The sequence below is a fragment of the Phanerochaete carnosa genome (assembly GCF_000300595.1).
Source record: "Phanerochaete carnosa HHB-10118-sp unplaced genomic scaffold PHACAscaffold_12, whole genome shotgun sequence".
NCBI classification, from domain to species: domain Eukaryota; kingdom Fungi; phylum Basidiomycota; class Agaricomycetes; order Polyporales; family Phanerochaetaceae; genus Phanerochaete; species Phanerochaete carnosa.
In genome coordinates, this window is record NW_006767639.1 from 1309346 (window position 1) to 1323489 (window position 14144).

Consider the following 14144-nt stretch of genomic DNA (forward strand, 5'->3'; position numbering starts at 1 on the left):
GTTGAGATTAGATTCATTTATTTATGTATCACAGACTACTACGAATATCACAGAGCAAAAATCAAGGCAAAATACAGAAGGACGAGCGAAAAGGATTTGGAATATTCCAAGCAATCCACCAGATGGACATCAGAGCACTCATGATGGCTAAATCCCATCAGATCTCCTTTAATCAAAGTTTTCATGGAGTCTTGTGGGTCTTCTATGCCTCGTACAGACACCTAGCTGTTATACTATGCGCAAATTTGCCACAGCGTTACAAGAGATCTGCCTCACCATGGCCGTGTTCAGTCTCCGCTTTCGGCAAGACTGGCATTGTGTTGGCTCGCATCATTTGCAGACACTGTTGCCTCATCGAGTGCCGGTGGTCAAGTGCTCGGAGAGAGCCTGCCATGGCTCAGGTCCCCTCCGGAAGCCAATATTCCATTCCGTCTACTCCGCCTGACTTCCTCCAGCTTTCCAAAGGCGGTGATACTGAGAGGCGCGTTCAGAAGGCTTGCAATGCGCTTCGTGCATGATTAATTTTGTCAAGTACTGACTTGTCCCGGTTGAGCTGCCCGCGCTTTGCCCTCGCTCTCGACCTAGAACGCACGGACGCATGATCAACGTTCAATGGCCGAGTTATCTAGGTCATGGTCGACGACTGGGCAGTTTCATAGTCCTACGCAAGCAAGTGTCGAGCACTTGGGGAGGCAGGCCGGGCCAATGGGCGGCAGCTTGATGTCGTTCTACGGTGACATGATTGGCCGCTTAGAGTGGGACCGGTTGGTCATGACGCTGGAGCGAACCCCGCGATCTTCGTGCAGCTTCTTTCACTTGAGATACCCCACTTCATGTACATAAGGGAACAAAGGATTTTACCTTTTTTCGAATAAAATGCGATATTGTATACTGAGGACTGTAAGACTGGACGACACCGTGGTTCGCCTACGGTACTGGACGGTAACTTGAATGACGAGGAGTATGGCGTGCTTCATATAAACTGACGAGAAGGTCCTCGCTTCCTTTCTTCAATAGTTCTATGACTTAGTACCTTCCGTACTTCGTAGAATGCTAGAGGGCGCAACCTGGTCGGCAGTGGTGGCCGAGAGACTTACACGATGTCACGCCGCAAGTTAGGCCTTGGAGACATGGCCTGCTTACAAGTCGAAGGGCTCTCTATCTTGTAGTAGAAGCGCGAAGATAGCAATGTTAGGGAATATGGCACAAAATACACGAACCACTTGGCGCAACAAGGATTATAGTGTGATGAAGTAGTATAGACAATACTTGCAAGAACATATGGCCCTCTGCAGGGGCTAAAAAGACCGGATTATACACGTATTACAGGGCTTGTTTCAATCTCGGCGGTGATAGCAACCTATGCGTCCATCTTAGAAGGTAGCATTCTGCCAATAGCCGCCGAAAAACCCTGCGAGATTGTAGGGTCAGAGGTCAAAGTAATTTCACGACGGAAAGAGAGAGAGAAAAAGACATACAGAAGTCCAAAGTTGACTTGACTTGCAGGAAATCGGCGCTCGAACCGCACGTCTGAAAATGAGATCAGCTGCTGCCGAAAAGGACAGCCTGTGGTGGCTGAGCTTCACGTACGGTGTTAGGAGGCTGTCCGCCGTTCGAGTTGAACCTGAACACCTGGGTCGCCAGATCTCCATCCGGCTGGCCGTCGATGACGAGCACAGGCTCGGTCAGCCACGGAGAGTTAAGCGCAGGGTTGGTTGGGTCGGGGACGCTGCCTACTTCGGAGGCGACGAGGAATGCGTTCGCTTTGTTCGTGTCGTTCTCCATCCGCTCCGACTGGCTGAAGTCCCACTTGGCGAAGATCTTGCCGCTCGTCACGTTAACTGGATCCGGGATCCAGTAGTGGATGCCGAGCGCAACACCGGGGTTAATCTCCTCGGTCAGGGACACGATGTCTGCAGCGGTATATGTCGGCGGCGCCGCCTCCCAGAGGGCGCCGATGAAAGAAGTGAACGGAGCGTGGTGCTCCTGCGGAAGGCAAGAGATGTCGAAAAGGTATGTGATCGCGCCGATGGGACTGCGCATGGCAAAACGTTAGCTAAACTCAATAGCAATTGCGTCTCCACAAGACGAACCTCCAAGCATTGTTAACACAGGTGTAGTTCTGTACACCAACGGATAGTGCAGTGTATGTTGGATACGAGGCGACTGGGGCCGGGAGGGGCTCGCCACCGTTACTGTTAATGTCGCTGGGCAACGCTGCTTCGATCGAGAACTGCTTCGTAGAGCAGATCGACCCGCCAGTGGACAAGTTGGCAGGTGGAGTGTCAGCCCTCGCCGCAGGCATAAAAAATGCGTGGGCAGCGGACAGAAGAGAAAGAGCAGAGAACAGCTTTACGAAGGCGTACATGGCTGAGTCTGCTGCGAAGCGGATATCCAGAGCACTGAAGAGCTTCTACGACAAGGCCCATGCTTTATACTCCAGAGAATGGCCTAGAGCATGTAGTGAATCTAAGACAAGTTCACGCTCCAGGATGCAAAACGCATGTGCCACCGGCCCATCGTAGTAATGTGACAGGGAGGAGAGGCGGAGGCAGGTCGGCACAGGCACATAACGGCAGAGGGACCGCGCTCAGCGACATGCCGAAGCTGTGTCAATACGTTGCCCGTACTCAACTTTCTTCCTGACCATGACTTGCTAGACAGATATCACTATCCTCCTGTTCCCGTCGGAACATGGCATTGCATTACGCATCCTGGCCCAGATCGTCAGTCCCATATTTGCACACTGAAAGAAACCATACGACAGAGGGACAGACCAGCTTACAGCGCCGGGCACTCGAACAAAACACACAGCCAGGGTAAGTTGATTGTCTTTGAAGATCTAGAGACGGCAGGTAAACGGCAGTGTATTAGTATACATCGGACAAGCACCAAACGCGATATTCCGAACCACCGTCCAGCTTCCAAGGGCGGCAAGATTTTCCCCAGCTCAGTGTCCGATGTCAGCAGCAGGCCCATCAACGCTGCGATGCACGTAGTGTCGCAGCCCGGCGATGTCGGCACCACTGCGCCCTCAAAGACTAACCATCAGGTTCACCGCGATGATGGCGTCGCTGCGGACTTCAGGTCGCTGGTAAGGCGGGTACAGGGATACATACTCCGTTCCGCCCAGGCCGTTGTCAGCAGCGCGTATGTCGGGGCTCGGTGCAGCCAACATCGACTCGTAGACACGGAATGGAAGAGAAGGAAGAGAGCGTCATGATGGTCCTCAGGTCCCTAGGCCACGGGCGCAAGGCACGGCGTTATCGGCCGCAGCCGAGGTGCATCAAAGATACATCAAATGATCCGCCCATCCCGCCCATGCCCCCGTTAGGGCGGTGTGTCCCGCACTAAAGTCCCTTCAGCCTTGATGTCGATGAGCGGACACGCCGGCTGATGCAATACGAGTAAGTGCATCATCTCATAAGAGCAGCGTGTGCGGAAGTGTCAGGCAGGGTTAACGGCAGGCGGCAGAGCGAAGCCGCAGCCGCAGAGGAACACATATCGCTACCATCATGGCCGTCTGGGTTATATTCGAGGACCGCGGCGGACACTGCCGACTATGATGCAGTCCGTGAGGTAATTAGACTGTCTGCAACGGCGGGCAGGCCAGAATCAGAGGCGACAGACCCATTAATATCTGCGGCAGCGGCACCAACATTGGCCAAATCCGAGGGAAGGTGAATCAGCCGCCCGGATGCTGTGAGCCCAGCATAGGCGGAAGGAATAGTGTCGAGGCTACCGATCGCGGTCCGATTGACGAAAGAGGTCGCGTTGAGCTGACGCTGGAACCGCCTGCACCTGCTGATAGCGAGGGACTATGTCCGTAGAGGGCTGCTCAAAGCCATCGGCGGACGCGAAAGCAAGCAGGCGGAGGATAACGTACTGGTAGTTAGCTGATGGTGTGGCCAGTTTAGATCGTGTCTAATACATATATCGTGCCGCTGAGCGAAGTCGGCTGTGATGTCAGCGTTTTGCTGGTAGCAGTGCCTACCTAAAGCAGGTCAGGCAAGACGACGAAGTGAGAATACAAAACAGCTCTGAGAAAACAGCCGTAGGAGGAAATCACCGCGGAGTCAACATCTACCGGCGGGGAAGATATGCAGTGCGCCACCAAACGTCGACAGCATGACTGCATAATAGTCTAGGATGAGGACACGAGATACAAGGGTACCCCGGAAAATAGGCTCGGGTAAGCTAGATTCCTTAGAACTCATGAGCAAAGGACAGTTATCAAAGGACGACAACAAGTACTGACCAATTATCGACTTTAAACCATTCTTTGCGCGATATCAAATACCGCCGTAATCGCTGCTCTTCCCATCGTCAGCCATCTCACCTAATCATAGAGTGCAACACGTTTCCAACGATTGAGCGGTAAGATGAATATAAATTTCAGTGCTTTGCAGGCACACAATTTGGTATATCTCCGATTATCGTCCTAACGCAACCATACGGAGCTCGTGCACCTGCCGTCGAAGCTCGACGATCTCTTCGTCGCGCTGTGCCACCGTTTGTTTCGTCTCCTCGACCTCGCGCTCCAGAATGTCCAGGCGCTCCACGCAGGTGCAGTCCCACCCTTTCGCGGCAAGGAGCAGCGCACTTTCTCCGTCAGACTCATCAGCTGTTGCCCCGGCGTCCATGAGCGATACATCTGGTGAGGCGTACGGCGTAGGTGGCCTATGACGTAACGCATTGGACTGCGAACGGACGAATGCTTCTCCACTATCATCCGGGGACGGGGGAAGAGGGACCCGTAAGGACATGTCCTCGTCCTCATCAATAGCGGTGTCGGCGTCAGGGCGGGTAAAAAGGGGACTAAGAGCGCCCTCCCGAGGTTGTACGCCAGCGGCAGATGTCTCGGCGGACTGGGAGTCGTCGATGACCTGGTCCTCAGCATCTGTCTCGGGTTCAGTGGCAGTCCCAAGGGCGGTTCTCATTTGTGCTTCCATAGCTTGGTTCGTGATAGTGATGATCTCCTTATCCCCTGATCCCCAGAGGACCGTCGTGGGCGCAAGCGGCATTGCGAGGTACAAGGGCTGCTCGACACCGTCGTCGTCGAGGAAGTCGCCAATAGCCGGTGTAGAAGACTGGGGAATACTCGATAACGCCTCCTGCAGCCTGGTGATCTCTTCGAGCAGCTCGGCCTCACGCCGCGCAGCCTTGATGCGGACCTGCTCCAGCTCAATGCGGAGAGCTGCCGTGACGTCGGCTTCGTCAGCTTTCGGCGGGCTCGGTGCGCCCTGGACGGCCGTGTTCTGCGAAGACGAAGTGTCATACCCGACATTGCGCGGTGCTGTCGAAGAGGAAGCGACAGCAGAGCCAAGGGAGTTGTCCTCGATGCTCTTCCGCGTGAGCCGGCGCTGTTCCTCGAAATTGTCAACCCCCTCAGCGAGGACCCACACTTCCTCTTCGAACTTCTCCATCTCCGTCGATACTATCTTTGCAGGGCTGTCGGTCGCCTCGGCCGCATGACTGAGACGCAGATGCGAAGCACTCTTGCCCGCGCGAGGGGTAGAGGGATGTCGGGGAGTCATAGTATACGGAGAGAGAACATCATCTGGAGAGCAGGGTCGAAGGTCGGGCGATTTTAGTGGATTATGGATGGTAGGAGTCGCGACAGTGCGGACTGGCCCGGATGCTTGGCGTACGTGTTGAAACTGAACGGTAATCAATTTACATAAGCGAGACGATGAAGTGATACACACCTTCGCGGAGAGATTCATGAATTCCATCTCCAGCGCTTTGTTCCCGGCAGCTCTCAGCTCCAGAACTTCGAAGGCAGCCTTGGGAGAAAGAGCAGGACCCGATTCGACGTTCGCCTCGACTTTCTGTGAAGGTGAAATCTGTGCCATGTCTGCACCGGCAGAGGAAGCTAGCAGAACAGCGTGATCCTGATGAACTGCACAAGCCTCTAACTCAGCTTCACATCGAGTCAGCCGCACCCGCAGCGATAAAATCTCTTCTTCAACGTGTTTGTGCGTCCGTTCGTGTGAAACCCGTTCCCTCTCAAGCTCCGCGCGGAGGGTAGCCACGATTAATTTCGGGTCTGCTTCGACGTCGGGCTCAGCGAGCCCTCTGCTGAGTTCTATGGGTTCTGCACATTAATCAGCCACCGTAATTAATGAAAGCAGTTTATGAGAAGGCCGAAGAGAACGGACCCAGTAAGGAAGGGGCTCTGATAAGACTGTTGTGCCAAGTTAAAAGATCGGCGTATTCCTCTACTACGCAAAACCAGGCACAGTATCGCCTGTCAGTTAGCATATATTTCGCAAGTCAAGCTGCTTTCGCCATACGGCACACCATGCAGAAACTCACCTTTCTCCACCACAGCTAACAATGCCTCCCGACATTCGTCCCTCTCACGCTCGATAGATGAAGCATACTCCATGAACCGTTGCAACTTTTCGCGCGCCTTCTCCTTCGCTTGTCTCTCAGCACTTAGTTCACTTTCATATGTTTGCTGAAGAGCATCCATGGCGTCCAGGGTAGCCGCGAGGCGTTCCTGCAGCAGGGATGACTTGGCTGCTTGGGCTTCTAATCGCGATTCGAGCTCAACGATCTATGGCATTCGTTGTAACACGTATTGTTACAGGCATCTCATAAGTACATACCTGTTTGTCTTTCTCCCGTAGGTCTTCGAGATGTTTCGAAATTTGAGCTTTCCGAGATGGGGGCATTCACCACTACGTTGCCAGGTAATGTTCAGTTTGTCGATGTCGGCCAGTAGATATTGCGTTGAGAAATAGCCAAGATTGAACACAGATGTGGATAGTATTGTAAATCAACAAGCCTCGAATAGATAACATCGAAAGCAAGAGTTGAAAGGCGATAGCAAGACGAGCGGATCCAGAGAAAGGATGACCGCCCCTTAACAGGAGCTTACATAACCCCGCCCTGTGACTATACTTGGATACATCCCGCCAGCCCCCACGACTTCCCTGCCACAATAGCAAGCATTCTCGCACATTAGGTTACCTTTGTAAGCCGGAAAGTTCCCTGATATCCCATAGCATACGTGTCCCAGTTGACCTTGCATCGCCACAGCTGCTCTACCAGTATGTACTACGCCTGAGTCCGACTCGCCCCTCAGTATGTTCTTTCTCCGCCGTCCACTGTCTGCCCCGGACAAGATTTACTCGTCTTGTCTCGCGACGCTTCATGAAGGTCACGCCCTCTGGTATCCGGAGCCGCATGAGTCTGGAGAGCCACAGATTGGAGACGTCGGCTTCATACACAGAGGTGCATTCATCAGACTGTTCAATCTAGACACCTCTTCGCCTGAAAAGAAAGTCGTATTTTGGCCGACGCCGTTTGAGGACATAGAACCCTTACCTCCACATGTGCTCCAAATCGATCGCAGACATCGTCCACTCGTCCCTGACCATTACTGCAGCCATGGAGTTGAAAGCAAGGAGGTACATGGCTCGGCAGACATGTGAGTGCGCTGATTCTTCTCAGATATACGCTCTACTGATGGCTAGTAGAACAACTGGTGTCAATATATCTGCTAGCTTTAGCGCTCAGTATGCTTGCAGGGCAGCACAAGGTGCGGTTCTCGTGCTCAAGAGCGAGGCGCACGCCGAGGCGATATTCGAGAACCGGGCACTGAAGAAATATATCATCCGGAATCACCACAAATGGTGCGCTTATGTCAAGAACGTCCTCTTCCAGGATATCGAGCCGGAGGACATTGTTGTGGTCAGCGGCTGGGTCAAGACCGAGGACGACTGGGCGGCGGTTGCGTTTAGCAACGTAAGCGCGAGCATCAGTGCCTCAACCGGAGGCCACGCGAGTGGCATTGCAAGGGTTGAAGTTGGCGGATCGCACGCGAGCTCCACGATAGGTCCTAAAATGCAGCGACAAGGTCGTAAATACTTGGCGAGCACACCCAATGCTCCTCAAACGGAACTGAAGAGAGACCAATGCGTCCTCTTGAAGCGGTACATGCTGCGAAGGCGGTTGCGCGTCTTGCGGAAGGTGGTCGCGGGCGCGGGATATCATCGACTTCCAGATTCAGGAGATGCGAGACGTTCTTCAGGAGAGGAAGGAGTCCTGGCACGAGAAGTAGAGGATTCTGATGAAGAGAGCACGTCAGAGCTCTACGGTGAGGTGCGCACCCAGTTACAGCACATCATAAGGCACATTAACTGACGGGATACTAGGGTGAGGTTTCGGATCCACTGGACATCCTTTTGGATTACATACTGGAGGTATGTCTCCACGACAGATCCCTTCATCGTACTAAGCGGGAAGTTTGTTACTGTAGGTTTCCGATGTCGAAGTTGCCATTGCAAGCGATGGTGACATAGAGAGCATCGTCGTAGGTGTCATGAGAGTCATCTGACGAGAGTACGAAGACTCATCTTTGCTTAGGGTGGCAAACAGGTAATTGATTTCGCGAGCTACCTCCGTCGAGTACAGCCTCCGGTAGAGGTCGACGGTGCAGGTAAGTCGTATCTTCTTACAGCGGCACCATCTGACCATCCGGAATTTTCGTACAGTTGGGTCGCTTTGCATAGAAGATGTAATATCCCATGAGCGAGATCGCGCTTTGGCGCATCGCATCATCTCTTCTTCGGACCTAGCGGAGTGGGCAGATATAACCTTAGATGGCGCTGGTCACTTAGAGGATGGACACGTCTTCATCAATCCCACGGGGGAAGGGGATCGACCCTTCAAATTGAAGCGACTCGCCTTCTCCGACTCTCGGCGTCCAACTCGCGATTGCCAATGCTCCGCTGTGTCGACCGATGACAAGCTTCTGGCAGCATCATTCGGGAGTAATGATGTTCTCGTCTGGCGACTATCCGACGGTCTACTGGTTCAACGCCTACATTATCAGGGACATACAGACGAGACCACATCCCTCTCCTTTTCCCCCGACAATAGTACCATAGCCTCAGGGTCCGGAGACGGAGCCGTCATTGTCTGGAACGTTCGACGCGGTCGTGTGCTTCTGCGTCCGGAAGGACATGAAGGGGCGGTAAAGAGCATCGTATACGCTCCTCATGGCGGACTCATCGCCACCTGCAGTTTCAGCCCTGACTATTCCGCGAGAATATCTGACTCCTCAACTGGAGCACGTCTGCATACTTTCCACGTTGGCCAACGCATACTTGATATCGCCTTCTCCCCAGACGGCTCGCGCTTCCACATCACGCTAGAAAATTCTCGTCGCATCTACGACATCCAAACCTATACGCACATCGCTACGCTAGCGCATCCTGCAATGAGCCCGATCTACTCGTCGATATCTTGCCAGGGAGATCGTGTAGCCACCGTATCAGACGATGGTCAAGTGAAAATCTGGAACGCGGCGACTGGAAGAGAGCTTCTCGCGATCACCCACCCAAAAGCGCTCTCACACTCCGTATCATTCTCTCCAGACGGCGTCGAAGTAGTAGCAGCTTCCCCAGACAGTACTGAGGCAGTGGCTGCCTTCCTGGACGATGCCGCCAAGCCTGTAGAGGCTACCCATGATACACCCAGAACCGCTATGGCTTATGACTCGCGGACCGGCCAGTTACGTCGCGTCTACAGCTTATCGGACGGTGCTTACAAATCGTCGGGCAGTGTATCTTGTGTGGCGTACTCTCCCAATGGAGATTATGTCGTGTTGGGTACCACGTACGGACCATTTCAAGTATGCGACGCGAAGTCTGGGACTCCCCTCGCGAAGTTTGAGGAGAAGGGGAGGAGAGGTACCTCCAGGAGGCTCGATTTTTATCTGACGGTCACACTCTTTTGACACAATTCTCGCGCGGGCCTATACTTCTGTGTAACGTCAAGGATGTATCACGACTGCGATAGAGTAGTATTTATATTGGCTCGCCCAATGTATTGTATCAGCAAAGACACACTAGGTGGTAGGTGCAGTTGCACAACCAGCCAAAAGCTAGGCGAACAAAAACCTGTGTTTAACCGGTTTTCATTCGAGAACACTTGGAGACAAAACTTCCTTTCCGCTAGTTTTGTCGTGTTTTAGCCTCTTTTGTCCGGTTTCGCATCAATTTATGCACCAATTTACCCCAATGTACAACTGGGGAACAATTGGTTCTTGTTTTCCCAATTTTGGCCGGGTTTCTTCAAGAAAAAAACCGTGCTTACCACCCTGTGACATGGAGTACGAGTACGGGGCATTTTAAGAAGCGAGTGCGATGCATTGCGCGCCTACAAGAACCCGTTTCCATATCTCAGCATGCATGGAGGGAGAGTATGGTGTTGGCGTGTTGCACTATTTAGTATCTTCTGCTGGGTGCTTGCCGTACAACTTGTATTGAGGATGCAAGACTGGTGGACTTATAGTCAAGGCAACTGTGCACCAAGTAAATACGAAGGTCGTAAATTTCTCATATATGTGCAGAATAGGATCGCCAGACTGACAAAGCTCGCGACCGCCCACTGTACGGCGCACTCTTCGCGCTGAGATTCTATGGAGCGTCATGCTTTTAAGGTTAGCACCCCGAACGCTTGCCACTTATGCTAACGGAAGAGAGTCAGCGGAATACCTGCGAGCTCACGTGAAGAAACGAACAGGGATTAAGTCATATAAACGACAGAGTCCAAACCCATAACAACAATTAGACAGCACATTACACGGGGGCACAACTCTTGATGGATCTTGACCTGAACTACTGAGTAGACAACGTGGACGTAATGTCCGATATCCTAGGAGAATCAACACAACCACGACAACTAGTCTTCCCCTTTGCGGAGCTTCGCGTTACGGAGTAAGATCCCCTTCCGCGGATAGCGTGGGCGAAGACGCTCCCAACGGGCTGATCGACGTAGCAGGACTAGATGTAGCGGTGCTCGTGACCGACGCAGGGCCCGACCCACCGCCGGTAAACATCGCCTTGAGGGTCATATCGTTTCGCTTCTGTCGGACGCGCTCGATCTCCTCCGCGCCGCCGGTCATCTTGAGCCTCTTCCCCCGAACGAAGCCCGTGAGCTCGGACTGGAACTCGTCGGGGCGATTCTTGAGATCCTTCTCGCGCTGCTTCTCCGTCGCGGCAATCGCTTTCAGGCGCCGCTGCGCGTCCGCCGTGTTCCCGCGAATCTCGAGCATAACTGTCTCGAGCCCGTTCTGCCCCTCCTCGGGCGGTGGCGGGCGGAATGTACGGCCCTTGGATTTGGCGGACCCGGTGCCGCGCAAGGAAATGACTTTCTCGACATGTCCGTACACCTCGATGACGGCTTTATGGTCCTCGAGTAAGTCGCTGAGAAACTCTTCCTGGTGTGTAAGAAATTGCTGCTCCTCGACGATGTTCTGGAGCTCTTCTTCCCAGGTCTTCTTCCACATCGGCTTGATCGTATGTATATGGTCTTTGAGGTTCTGCAGCTCCGCCGCGACGGCGTCGACGTCGTCCTTGATCTTCTTGAGAACCTGCGGCCGGGGAGAAATGTTCCGCTTCAGGACGTCGTCCTTGATGGCTTCGACAGTGTCTTGCAGCTCCTCTATCTTCGTCAGAGCATTCTGACTACGGCTGTCGAGTTTCGTCTTCCCGTCGTCAATATATGCGCGCGCACCCCCGACCTTGGCGTTCGCAAGCTGCCGTACGTTCTGCGTCTGAGAACGAAGAGACGTCAATGACTCTTTCGTGTTCTTCATGAACTCTGTGTAGAGCTGCCGCATGATACCAAGGTCGCGTCTGAGGTTCTGGACTTCATCGAACTGAGTCTTGAGGTCGGTGGCAATCCGCGCTGAGTACTCCGACATGACAGATGCTCCAGTCATCTGTGGGTACAAAGACATGCCGGTCATTTGAGGGACGATAGGCTCTGGGGTCCCTGTTGGGGTAGTTTCCTCTTCGTTTAGTGGCATGACGCGCGATAGACGCCTGGCAACGTTCCGCAACTGACGATCGGAAGGTCGTGGTAGCTGAGGAGTGCTTTCCCCGAGAGGCTGGCCAACGATCATCGGAGTAGCTGTCACTGAATTTCGCCTTGTTTGTGAAACAGAAGTGCGCAAGTCTTTGATTTCCTGTGAGAGCGATGAGATTTGGATGTCGATATGCTGTTTGATCTGGTCGAGCGCTGAACAGACGAGTCAGAACCAGTGGATCCAATTGATCAAATTCGGAAACTTACGTTCGATATTCAAGGAGAGTAGACACTTCTCCTTGACCTCGTCCATGTCCTCCAGCTCATACTGTACACCGCTTGCGGGATCCCGAATATAGATCGCGGGAAAGTTCCCTTGCCCTGGATTATACGAGAACTTGTCCACGAATAGGACGCGCAAACTTGCGAAGGTCAAGCCTCGCTCGATTGTAACCTTTTTAACTTCCCGCCCCACTTGCAGAAACACAGCGAATGAGGTCTGTGGAGTAAGAGGCCCAGCTGAGGGCGAATGAGACTCGTCCCTCGGACGCGGTGGCAAATCCTTTCCTATATCAGACTTGATACTGGGCTTCGGTGACGGACCACGCGAGCTGGACGGTGCTTGCGGGACGGGAGGGATCGGCTCCTCCTCGTCTTCGGCAATAGGAGACGGATTCCGCGAACGCTGCGAAGTCTTGCTACGATCCCGTCGTTTAGGCGTGGACATCTCATCCTCGCTCTCTTCGGTCAGAACAGACAAGTCTCCGGGTGTTAATGCCGATGACACGGCCATAGATCGCCTGTTCGCAACAGCGGCTCTGAACGAGTTGCCAGTCATCTTTGTGATGTTGTACGATGAGAAACGCTTCGACGCCCGCCGTTCCAAGGCATCGCTTTGCTTGAGAGCTGCCAACGAGCTCTGAACTGCAGGGGCGTCTGGAGGAGGCGAATCGAGGAACGGCGGAGGAAGCGGAAGTGTGGGAGATTCCTGCGCGATAGATACTGTAGGAATGCCATTAGGCGCAGGTTGCTCTTCGATAAAAGCGGGCGGCGGTGTGGGGGGAGGCGGTGGTGTTGGGGCAGTCGGTGGAGGGGTAGGGGAGGAAACAGGCCGATCTACGAGAGAGTATCGCTTGACATGACTAGGCACCTGTGACACGGACGACGGTGGTCGCGGAACCGGGGGTGCTTCTGGCTGAGTGGAAGACCGCGCCTCTGCAGCCATCGCGGACGAAGACCTAGACGGTGGACGCGCCGTAGAATCCGCCAGCTCTTGCCTGCGTGGGGGCTGAGGTATTCTCGCCGGATCTGGTGGAGGCGCTGCCATAGCGAAGCCACCGACGAATGCATCCCCTTGCTCTAGCGGTGCAGCCGGTGGCTGAGGCGCGCCACTGGAAGAGCCTTGTCTGCGCTGTGAAGTAGCACTCCTCCGAGACAAGCTTTCCGACGACTGAACGGCGTCCCGAGTCGAGGATCTGGTGGACGCAGCAGTGTCTCTCCGCGACGTACGCGACGCTCTGCTTTCCGGGCGGCTGGAGGATGCTCCGTCCGAGACAGTTGACGAACGCTGCCTGCTGTCTGAGACTACTTGTCGGTATATAGACTGTTTACTCCGAAGACCCTGCAGCAATCTGGTGATGATCTTCCGCACATCGGGCAAGTACTGGTCTAGGGTTTGTTGATTGGCTTCCTCGGAGAGGCATAATTCGAGAACGTGTCGAAGTTCATCCGGGACCAATGCAAGCTCCCTATGATGCCACAATCAGCAGTCTCGGTAGGATTGTTGAGCATTGCACTCACGTCATGTCAATGTTGTACGATGCGAAAGCAGCGACCGCCGCATTAAAATCATTCCCCAGCCGCACGTACACGTCGCTGACATCCTGCTCCGTCTTCTTCAGCGTCGCCCAGAGCGTCAGAGTCTCGAGTAAAGCCTTGATAGATACGAGCAAGCGGGTCACGGCGGATTCTATCGCTGGCTGCGCAGATTATGAGTGCATTCGCCACAAAGACCCAAGCAATACACACGCTGGCTTGAGTCCGGCTTGTTCTTTCGCTGCGTGAACTTCCAACGCCCGAGTTTGTCGAAGAGCTAGACTGCGTATCTCGTCTGGAGGGATGTGAAGGTTGTCTGGAGCTGCCGTTGGACGCCATGCTTTCGCGCCGAGGCTACCACTGCGATGATGCTTTGAGAATGGCATGGTTGGATCAAAGTAGACGTGACGTACAAGCAGGCTGGTATTTGGGAAAGGGGATTGTACGGAAGGACGGTCTCGTCGCAAGATGCATCCTGCTCACGAATGTGTCCAGTCCATTTC

At 53.8% G+C, this 14144-nt stretch overlaps 4 protein-coding genes across 4 annotated transcripts; 1 reads left to right on the forward strand and 3 right to left on the reverse strand.

The window, feature by feature from the left end:
- Positions 1-1208: 1208 nt before the first annotated feature.
- Positions 1209-3046, reverse strand: PHACADRAFT_264884 (uncharacterized protein). Its single transcript, XM_007401401.1, has 5 exons — positions 2786-3046; positions 2094-2715; positions 1591-2035; positions 1479-1530; positions 1209-1411 (listed from the first exon to the last, which is right to left on the reverse strand). Exons 2-5 carry the CDS (start codon positions 2366-2368, stop codon positions 1374-1376), a joined length of 810 nt encoding a protein of 269 aa, XP_007401463.1. The 5' UTR covers positions 2369-2715; positions 2786-3046; the 3' UTR covers positions 1209-1373.
- Positions 3047-4357: 1311 nt separating this feature from the next.
- On the reverse strand, positions 4358-6842 carry PHACADRAFT_188557 (uncharacterized protein). The gene is made up of 5 exons (XM_007401402.1): positions 6615-6842; positions 6319-6562; positions 6162-6224; positions 5709-6097; positions 4358-5660 (listed from the first exon to the last, which is right to left on the reverse strand). Exons 1-5 carry the CDS (start codon positions 6678-6680, stop codon positions 4434-4436), a joined length of 1989 nt encoding a protein of 662 aa, XP_007401464.1. The 5' UTR covers positions 6681-6842; the 3' UTR covers positions 4358-4433.
- Positions 6843-7175: 333 nt separating this feature from the next.
- PHACADRAFT_130967 (uncharacterized protein) lies at positions 7176-9916 on the forward strand. The gene is made up of 4 exons (XM_007401403.1): positions 7176-7438; positions 7488-8112; positions 8166-8259; positions 8505-9916. Exons 2-4 carry the CDS (start codon positions 7855-7857, stop codon positions 9749-9751), a joined length of 1599 nt encoding a protein of 532 aa, XP_007401465.1. The 5' UTR covers positions 7176-7438; positions 7488-7854; the 3' UTR covers positions 9752-9916.
- Positions 9917-10451: 535 nt separating this feature from the next.
- Positions 10452-14006, reverse strand: PHACADRAFT_214003 (uncharacterized protein). The gene is made up of 4 exons (XM_007401404.1): positions 13855-14006; positions 13627-13805; positions 12094-13574; positions 10452-12039 (listed from the first exon to the last, which is right to left on the reverse strand). Exons 1-4 carry the CDS (start codon positions 13978-13980, stop codon positions 10727-10729), a joined length of 3099 nt encoding a protein of 1032 aa, XP_007401466.1. The 5' UTR covers positions 13981-14006; the 3' UTR covers positions 10452-10726.
- Between the last annotated feature and the right edge of the window lie 138 nt (positions 14007-14144).

What these genes read in the sequence shown, in the direction of transcription:
- PHACADRAFT_188557 (XM_007401402.1), bottom strand. Translation starts at nt 6,680, where the DNA reads ATGCCCCCATCTCGGAAAGCTCAAATTTCGAAACATCTCGAAGACCTA. An exon ending in CAGAGCCCCTTCCTTACTGG is followed by an intron (nt 6,098 to 6,161) that starts GTCCGTTCTCTT and finishes ATTAATGTGCAG; the next exon opens with AACCCATAGAACTCAGCAGA. An exon ending in TCATGAATCTCTCCGCGAAG is followed by an intron (nt 5,661 to 5,708) that starts GTGTGTATCACT and finishes ATTACCGTTCAG; the next exon opens with TTTCAACACGTACGCCAAGC.
- PHACADRAFT_264884 (XM_007401401.1), bottom strand. Translation starts at nt 2,368, where the DNA reads ATGTACGCCTTCGTAAAGCTGTTCTCTGCTCTTTCTCTTCTGTCCGCT. An exon ending in TGTGTTAACAATGCTTGGAG is followed by an intron (nt 2,036 to 2,093) that starts GTTCGTCTTGTG and finishes TGCCATGCGCAG; the next exon opens with TCCCATCGGCGCGATCACAT. An exon ending in GCGGACAGCCTCCTAACACC is followed by an intron (nt 1,531 to 1,590) that starts GTACGTGAAGCT and finishes TCTCATTTTCAG; the next exon opens with ACGTGCGGTTCGAGCGCCGA.
- PHACADRAFT_214003 (XM_007401404.1), bottom strand. Translation starts at nt 13,980, where the DNA reads ATGGCGTCCAACGGCAGCTCCAGACAACCTTCACATCCCTCCAGACGA. An exon ending in CAAGCCGGACTCAAGCCAGC is followed by an intron (nt 13,806 to 13,854) that starts GTGTGTATTGCT and finishes TAATCTGCGCAG; the next exon opens with CCAGCGATAGAATCCGCCGT. An exon ending in TCGTACAACATTGACATGAC is followed by an intron (nt 13,575 to 13,626) that starts GTGAGTGCAATG and finishes GTGGCATCATAG; the next exon opens with GGAGCTTGCATTGGTCCCGG.
- PHACADRAFT_130967 (XM_007401403.1), top strand. Translation starts at nt 7,855, where the DNA reads ATGCAGCGACAAGGTCGTAAATACTTGGCGAGCACACCCAATGCTCCT. An exon ending in CGTCAGAGCTCTACGGTGAG is followed by an intron (nt 8,113 to 8,165) that starts GTGCGCACCCAG and finishes ACGGGATACTAG; the next exon opens with GGTGAGGTTTCGGATCCACT. An exon ending in TCGTACTAAGCGGGAAGTTT is followed by an intron (nt 8,260 to 8,504) that starts GTTACTGTAGGT and finishes ATTTTCGTACAG; the next exon opens with TTGGGTCGCTTTGCATAGAA.